Source organism: Chelonoidis abingdonii, chromosome 9, assembly GCF_003597395.2.
Source record: "Chelonoidis abingdonii isolate Lonesome George chromosome 9, CheloAbing_2.0, whole genome shotgun sequence".
Lineage (NCBI taxonomy): Eukaryota > Metazoa > Chordata > Testudines > Testudinidae > Chelonoidis > Chelonoidis abingdonii.
In genome coordinates this window covers 68107901-68116996 of record NC_133777.1, presented here as the reverse complement: position 1 = coordinate 68116996, position 9096 = coordinate 68107901, and the positions used below count along the sequence as shown (strand labels likewise).

Below are 9096 nucleotides of genomic sequence, written 5' to 3'. Positions count from 1 at the left end.
GTTAATCCCCCTGATATATTTATATAGAGCAAGCATATCCCCCCGCAGCCTTCTTTTGGCAAGGCTAAACAAGCCAAGCTCTTTGAGTCTCCTTTCATAAGGCAGGTTTTCCATTCCTCGGATCATCCTTCTTTTGCCTCTGGGAGAGTACATCCGCCACGTGAATACTGCTAAACAATTCCTGCCAGGGATAACCTTTATCCCTGGATCTTAAAGATGCTCTGTTGATCAAATATGTTCCTTATACGACGCACTGGATTGCACTAAATGTCATTAACTTTCACCTAGAACTGGGTGAAAAGTTTTAGCTGAAACTTTTTTTTTTTTTTTTTGCAAAAGATGCAATTACCGTGACACTGAAACTGTTCTTGAATTCACTTTAAGTTTCACTGAATTGTTGTGGTTAAAATAAAATAAAAGAAGCCCAAAGCCCCAAATATTTTATTTTGGCATTTTAAAAATGAAATATTTCAATTTGGTTTGAAATAAATGTTAATTTTAAAATTTCCTTTAATTATATAAAACAATAAAAATATTTTAAATGGTCTTAAACCAATGCCATAACAAGGGTGAGGCACTTACCTCAGGTGCGCAAAGCGGAGGGGCACAGCTGTACCGCGATCAGCGGCGCTTCAGCGGCTGCTCTACCACCTCTACTTCTTCGGCGTCGGGTCCCTGAGTCCCTATCGGAGGGAAGGATCTGCTGCCTAATTACCGCTGCCATTTCATTCATTCTTTGGCGGCAATTCACCTGCCGCCAAATTGTCGCTGAAGAATCAATGAAGCAGCGGTGGCCATTCAGCAGCAGGTCCTTCCCTCTGACAGGGACTCAGGGACCCACCACCGAATTGCCGCCAAAGAGCCTGGAACCAGCCCTTGCCTTAGGCTCAAAAATGCCTTCTTACAGCTCTGGTCTAAACCAATGTTTCCCAAACTTGGGATGCCGCTTGTGTAGGGAAAACCTCTGCTGGGCCAGCTTGTTTACCTGCTGCGTCTGCAGGTCTGGCCGATTGCAGCTCCCACTGGCCGCGGTTTGCCGCTCCAGGCCAATGGGAGCTGCTGGAAGTGACACTGGCCGAGGGATGTACTGGCTGCCGCTTCCCACAGCTCCCATTGGGCTGGAGTGGCGAACCGAGGCCAGTGAGAGCTGCGATCAGCCGAACCTGCAGACGCAGCAGGTAAACAAACTGGTCTGGCCCATCAGGGGCTTTCCCTACACAAGCGACATCCCAAGTTTGGGAAGCACTGGTCTAAGCTAAATGTTTCATTTGACCCTAAATGATTTTTTTGAACCAAAAAATCCATGATTGGCCCAGCTGTATTTCAAAAAAATGTCAGGGAATGGAACTTTTATCTCTGTGCTCATTTCTCTTTTTAAACTCTGCTGAAAAATGGATTGCAAGCTGCATGTAAGCATAGCATAACTTTCTAATGGATAACAGCAAATTTATTTTAATGGTGCATTTAAGTTATTTATTTGACACATATCTAGGGACAGCACTAGAAGTTCTACTGCTCCTCACCAGCCAGTCCCAAACCACCTATGAAAGTGTTGCTGAATATTTTGCTGCTCATAATATTCTGCTGCTCTAGAGGGTGACCCGTAATGCCAGTTCACAGCAGCAGCCCTGTTGACTTTCACAGCTCAGGTGATAACCGGGCTGTCCACCTGGCTAAATCTATATGTGTATTCATATGTGATCTATATGCATTATCCAAATGTATTTTTATACTTCATTAAAAAGTCTGTATGAATATATAAATTTAGTGTGCATGCTCCAGATGTTGCTTGTTACCAATAAACTTGTTTTGTTAATTTCCAGGCTATACGATGCACTCTGGTGAACTGTAGTTGTCTGTGTTTCAAACCTGGAAAAATAAACCGACGACAATGTGACCAGTGTCGACATGGATGGGTAGCACATGGTAATATTGCTTTTGTAAATCTATCTATGTAGGTTCTTGTATAGCCCTCCTCACCATAGCATCTCAGCTCTTGGATTTTTTAATATACATCACACTCAGTTGTGTATAACTCTTGACACTCATGTCTTTTTTCTACTTTGTTTTAATTTTATTTTCAGCCCTGAGCAAATTAAGGATCCCCAACCTGTATCCAACAAGCCAGGTAGAGATAGTACAATCCAATGTGGTCTTCGATATCAGTAGCCTCATGCTGTATGGAACCAAAGCCATTCCTGTCCGCCTTAAAATCCTGCTAGATCGTCTTTTCAGTGTCCTGAAGCAAGAAGAGGTAATACAGATTCTCCATGCACTGGATTGGACACTGCAGGATTATATACGTGGATATGTGCTACAGGTATTGTAGTGAAAGCCTAGTCAATACAGAAAAAATAGTTGACCAAAGTAATAATTTAAAATGTCTTCCAGTTGAATCTTGGTATCTGTGGATCCCATTGAGCCATCTATTTTTAATTAAATTCAATGAGGAATTCTGCTTTGTTAATGGCATGATATGACTTAAAGTCAACTATACACTTGTACAAATTATGTGGCCCTGACTCAGTTTTTATTTAGTTTTTACTCAGAGAAATATCTTTTGACATTGGCCAGCCTAAGGGGAAGGAAGTCAATAGCGGTCTGTCTGAGTAAAGGCCTCAGGAATTGAGCCAAAGTATTGCTTAACAATTTATTTTATTTTATTTTTGTATGGTAGGATAATACATTTACAAGTTAACCTGTCAACATTTAAACACCATGGCCTATATTCCTCTCCGGTGTAACTCCACCGACTTCAGTGGAGCTACACCAAAGATGAATTTGGCCCTATGTGCTTACACAGATGCTACTGGCTGGAAATTACCTTTTATGTAAAGTAGCATTATGATCTTATATTATGACACAAATCAATATTTAATGGTTTTGATAATCTTGTTTTTAGTGTTAGGATTAAAAATATGGAATCAATTACCTTGAACCTCTATCAGATGAAAAATTTATGATGTTACGTTCTTCATCATCTTAGAAACTCTTACATGCACTGTGAAAAATCTCAGTAGGCCATCAAATACATGTTCTGTGATAAAATATTTATTGTAGTTATTGGGAAAAGTTAGGCATAGCTAGAGTTTAAAAGAACTTCAACACTCTAGTGTAATTACAGCTATGCTCTGTGAACACTGGCGATAGATCAATACAGGTTCATTTGTTCTCTGATCTTAGTTGCTTGAAAGATTATTAAACTTGCAGTGAAAGAATACTTGACTTAAATGTGGAGCTAAATGTTAGTCTGATTGCTCCATCTCTGCTCTTTGCACTTACATGTTGCTAACTGTTCAAATTATACGTGTTTTAATTTTTCAGAAAAAAATTACAAAATAGCTTATTAGACAGTATTACTATTAGTTCAGAAAAAAACTAAGATCATCACTGTGTTGAAACTCAAAAGACAATATCCCAAAATTGCCATCAAACTGTCTGTAAGTAGAGTAATTTTACAGACTTGCTGGAGAGGATTTCTGAGAAAGGGGAGTCTGAAATACGTTTAAATGAATGTATCACTCTTTTAAATATGTTCTGTTTTAGGATGTTTCAGGAAAGGTGCTGGATCACTGGAGCATAATGACCAGTGAAGAAGAACTGGCTACTTTGCAGCAGTTTCTTCGCTTTGGAGAAACTAAATCCATTGTAGAGCTAATGGCAATTCAAGAGAAAGAAGGGCAGTCAATTATAATACCTACAACAACGACTAATTTAGATATTAGGGCATTTATAGAAAGTTGCAATCAAAGAGGTCCTAGTATTTCTTCTTCCATGGACAAAATGAGCCCTGCCAACATTCATCACTTTGAGAACATTGTAAATAACATGGCTTTCATGCTGCCTTTTCAGTTTTTCAGTCCAGTGCCTCCACCTTTGATAGGTTCACCACCAGAAAGACATTTGCTTGAGCAAGGTCAAGACCGCAGCAATGAAACTAAACAAGATGTTCAGATACCATTTTCTGAAAGCAGCTTCTTAATTTCCAGTTCTACTTTATTTCAAGTTGAAAACGAGAGGAGCATAAACAGCCCAGATGCCACTACTAACACAGAAGATGATGCCCCTTTAAGTGATTCTAGCTCACATAATACAATAACAAAGCTTGAAAGGACAGAGTTATCTCCAGAAAATAAAATGAAATCTACTGAAAAAAATGGCATTGGGCCTAGAAAAGGACGAGTTTTCTGCACTGCCTGCGAAAAGACATTTTATGACAAAGGAACTCTGAAGATCCACTATAATGCTGTTCATCTGAAGATCAAACACAAATGCACAATTGAAGGCTGCAATATGGTGTTTAGTTCTTTGCGAAGTCGAAATCGTCATAGCGCAAACCCCAACCCAAGACTCCATATGCCAATGAACAGAAACAACAGAGATAAAGACCTGAGGAACAGTTTGACTATCGCTGGACCTGAAGAAACTAGAAGGACGGACTTTACCATTTTAACCCCAGATAGCAGACCTATTATCAGCTATGTCAGCCATTGCACAGATTCAAAGGTGCAATCCAGTTTTCCCAGTATTGGACAGAACGGTGTTCTCTTTCCAAACTTAAAGACAGTTCAGCCAGTTCTTCCTTTTTATCGCAGTCCAGTTACGCCAGCTGAGCTTGCCAATACCCCAGGCATACTCCCTTCTCTACCTCTCATTTCTTCATCAATACCTGAGCAGCTGGTTGCTAAAGGATTGCCATTTGATGCACTACCCAAGAAAAAATCCCGTAAATCGAGCATGCCCATCAAAATAGAGAAAGAAGCTGTTGAGACAGCTAATGAAAACAGCAACCTTGCCAGCTCAGAAGATGATACACCTCTGCAGGTGGTAAGTGATGGAGAACTGGAGACCTGTGAGCATAGGATTGAAAAGCAGATGAGTGGCAGGGTGGAAAAGCACCCCATTTCAGGTAATTCATGGAAATCTCTCTCTGGGGTAGAGGGCCCAAAATATTTTGATTCTGTCATTGAGCCAAATAACAAATACATCAAGGAAACCTCTGAGAATGAATTGGATAACTCTAAGAGAGAGGTTACGCCAGAAGAAAACCAAGCATTAAAAATAGCTTCTCATGAAATGGTGTCTGAAGATCCAGAACAATACCACAGTGATGTTATAAAACTAGTGACTACATCCTCTCTTTATATTAAAGAGCAGTCAAAGCACCGGATTCCTAATAATGATTGCACTGAATTGCCCCACCACTTGCTAACTGGGGGCCTTTTCAGTGCTTTGTCAAACAGGGGTGCTGCTATTCCTTGTTTAGAAGATTCTAAAGATATGGATCATATCAGTCAACATACACTAGGGATTCAGAAGGCAGAAAGCCGCTTTCATTGTGACATCTGTAAGAAGACATTTAAAAACCCTTACAGTGTAAAAATGCATTATAAAAATGTACATCTGAAAGAAATGCATATTTGCACAGTTGAGGGTTGTAATGCTGCTTTCCCTTCTCGTAGAAGTCGAGACAGGTAAGAAAATTATAAACAAAATTATATTTATTTTACATTCACAATGGGGGCCTAATTTGAAATTTAAATAAGTGTTTGAGGAATGGAGCTGCAAAGATTTTCTGTGTATCCACCTATAACGGGTATAACTTATAAGAATGTTCATAAAATGAAAATCTACTGAAAGAAACATTTTCTTTCCATTAGACTACAAGGTTTTAAATAAAGCCTTGAAAATTTCGTAACTGATAAAGATTGGATTAGTTGAAAGAATACTTTAGAATATCAATGAAAAGGCACAAGGTGTGAATTCAACACTTTTCCAGCATATGCACATGTGGGTTCATGGGTTTACTGTGTACTTGTATGTATCTTAATGTTTTTTTTAATGCAAAAACTATGGGGCCAGCTCATAATAGCTTCACTCAGTATTCACTCTTTCCTTGCTTTATGCAAGTCCCACTGAAGGATTTTAAACCAAGTGGAGAGGGAAAAATAGATAAGGACAGCAGGACTTTTCCCTTGAGTTACTACAAAGTTAATATTGCACATTACAAGGTCAGCATATGCAAACATTAAAGATCAACATGCAACGTTAACTACCCCTTGTGTGTATGTGTCATGATACTGTCTTTAATAACAAGATCATATAATACTTCATAGATAATGAAATGCCATGGGCCCAAGTTACTGCTGGTACTGCTGTTTTATGCCACTGTAAATCCATTGATTTCATTGATTTCAGGTCTGATATGGATAAGTTAATAGAGAAACAAGAATTGAAAATGCTCCATACATGCAACTTTTCTGTTGAAACCCTCAATTTTGTATATTTTATTGAGAAATGGTGGTAACATTGTTAAAGATTAAGAACTTGACTCATTGCATTGGTTCCACTGTTTAACACCACTGTAACTCAGGCTGCAGGGTCTGGTTGTAGAAAGTCTGCCTGGATGGAGCTCATAGTGACACAAGGTACCAGGACTCTGTATTCTGCTGGGAGACCTGAATCCAGTCGATGCAGTCCAGGAAGTGGGCAGAGACCGTCAGGGAGGGATGTGGCCATTACAGTCAGGAGATGCACTGAATTAATCTGCTGCTGGCAGGGGTTCTGTGATGTCCTAACAAGAAATGAAATCTACTCCCCAGTGGCAGAGTCCCAAGAGAGGGCAGTGACAGGGCTGCTTCCTCTCTTCTCCCTGCAGTGAATTCCGTTCCACCAGTGTAGCTGTGACAACAGGTGGGTGAATGAAGCCCTGTGCTGCAGTTCGTACACATGTACTGCAAATGCCTTTCCACACCTTTGTATTGCTTTAACTTTAATTCTGCTACCTTCAAGCACCTAGTTTAAAAAGAGAAAAAAAAAGATCCCACAAGAAAGTTCCGGAACTCCACATAGGACAAGAATTAACTATACCTCTCCTGCAATGTTGTTCTAGCCTGGACCAGGAATGCTATAGTTACAGGGCAGACAGTTTTCAGCGATAGCCCCCTGTTTTCATGTGCTGATCATGTTCTGAATAATCCATTCTTTTGGATGAAACTATGTCTGTTGAAAGAATTTTTTTTTCATGTTAAAGTCTGGATGATGCCCTTGCAGCCATTTTTGGAGTTAGATAAGGGTACAAGTTAAAAAAACAAAACAAAAAAAAACCCCTCTTCTTTTATATATCAAAAATGGCTGAGGTCTGGAAGATAGCTGGAAGTAAGAGATGAGCAATGATTGCCTGTGTGAAGAAAATTGGTTTAGATTGAGCAAAGTGATTCCTGTTTGAAAATTGCATTGTGGATATAGCAAAACATTCTGTTGAGTGCAGAAGTGAGCTCTTCAGGGAGACACATTGGACAGATGGGTGCAGCTACAGCAGGGCACATGTTTCACGGTATCAGGCAACAGTCTTTACTGACGTGAGCCCTCTGTTTTCTGGCTATGGAGCAGATCCAGGGGCCAGTCTCTTTCACCTCTTTGTCCTGGGGTGGGATAGGTTCAAAGTCCACTGTCTGGCTCATCTAACCCTACCCAATCCACTCTTTGATACCTGAGTTCTGGTAGAAGAGGTTATCCAATCTGTTCTGTAATCCCTCTAGGCCAGCATTAGGTCTGGTATGTGAGTGAAGCATGAAGTAGCCACACCACAAGAGCAGGGCCGACGAGAGGGGGGAGAAGCCGGTACAAATTACCAGGGCCCAGCAGTCCATAAGGAGCCCAGGGCCTGGCTTTGTTGGCCCTGTTTAACCAGTCTGCCCTTGCTGGGGGGCCTGAAAAAAAATTTTCACTGGGGCCCGAACCCACTCTCAGCGGCCCTGCACAGGAGAGTATCTGGGCTGCTGACTTCCGTGGAGTTATTCTTGATTCACACGGGTACAAGTGAGATACGAGTCAAGCCAAATACCTGTACAGATGTTTTGAATTTTCTCCTTTAATCTTATAATGGCACTTGATTAAACATACACAGTTCACTCAGACTACCAAATATTGGTTACTATTTCTTAGTTAACTATTTTCAAACAACTGATGTTAGGTATTGATGAAAAATCATTTTCGCTAAGCTTTTCTTTGTTCTTCTAGACATAGTTCAAATTTAAATCTTCATCATAAGCTTCTGACCAAAGATACAGTGGAATTTAAGGACAACTATTTCAATGCAACATACCTCTTGAAAGACATGGCTAAGGAGGTTTGTCAAGATATTTCTTTAAAACAACATGTTGGACAGACTTCTGTAATCTTCAAAGGAATGAACAGAACAGGCAGCTTGGTTTTTCCACTGAGCAAAATCAGAGAACCTTGTTCTGAGAATTATGGATATGATCCAATGAATGATGGTGCTGTTCTGGATTTAAGCACTACTTCCAGCATTAAGTCTGAGAGCAGTGCACATACCTCTTGGGATTCTGATGGAGGAAGCGAAGAATGCATCATGCCTTTGGATGATAGCGATGAAAGTTGTGAAGGGCCAAGCTTAATACCCAATGAAGAACTCTACCCGGACTGTAGTGTAATTGAGAAGGCTAATCAAAGCTTTACAAATTTACCTTCCAGTTTGCCAATAACTTGTCATATATGCCAAAAAAATTACAGTAATAAAGGAACCTTCAGGGCCCATTACAAAACTGTGCATCTCCGCCAGCTCCACAAATGTAAAGTCCCAGGTTGCAACACAATGTTTTCATCTGTCCGCAGTCGAAACAGGCATAGTCAGAATCCCAACTTGCACAGAAGTCTGACCAGATCACCAAATAGCCTCCAGTAACAACATACTAATCTCAATTGACTTTTTGCTAAGCGTAAATCATTTCAGATAAGAAAGAGTTGGAAAGATCTTTAAACATAGCAAACCAACCTCATTTGATGCTGGGCCCATTTAACATATGGGGTCAAATTCTGCTCTCACTTATACGGATGCTCTCTGACAGCTTCACTGAGCAAAATGTGATGCCATCATTTTTAAACCATTTATTTTGTTTGACGTTAAATAGCAGAAACTTCTTTAAGGAAAAGAAAACAGTATTGGCATTGGGGTGAATGTGGCACCATTAACAGAAGTCTTTTTGACAGTTTGAAAAGTATTATTCACTTACAGTACGAAGTTCAAAGGAGAAACCTCCATCCCATTGGATCCTGTTATGTTTACATGTGAAA

General features: G+C 40.1%; 1 protein-coding gene across 1 annotated transcript; it reads left to right on the top strand.

Moving 5' to 3' along the window:
- Positions 1-1826: 1826 nt before the first annotated feature.
- Positions 1827-8707, top strand: BNC1 (basonuclin zinc finger protein 1). Its single transcript, XM_032790586.2, has 5 exons — positions 1827-1926; positions 2085-2320; positions 3547-5112; positions 5155-5474; positions 8023-8707. The coding sequence occupies exons 2-5, from the start codon at positions 2174-2176 to the stop codon at positions 8705-8707; spliced, it is 2718 nt and encodes a 905-aa protein (XP_032646477.1). The 5' UTR covers positions 1827-1926; positions 2085-2173.
- The last annotated feature ends 389 nt before the right edge of the window (positions 8708-9096 follow it).

Bases quoted from the DNA above. Each gene is read 5' to 3' on its own strand.
- BNC1 (XM_032790586.2), top strand. From the start codon at position 2,174: ATGCTGTATGGAACCAAAGCCATTCCTGTCCGCCTTAAAATCCTGCTA. The intron at 5,113-5,154 runs GTTATAAAACTA...TATATTAAAGAG, and splicing joins CAGAACAATACCACAGTGAT to CAGTCAAAGCACCGGATTCC. The intron at 5,475-8,022 runs GTAAGAAAATTA...TTGTTCTTCTAG, and splicing joins TCTCGTAGAAGTCGAGACAG to ACATAGTTCAAATTTAAATC.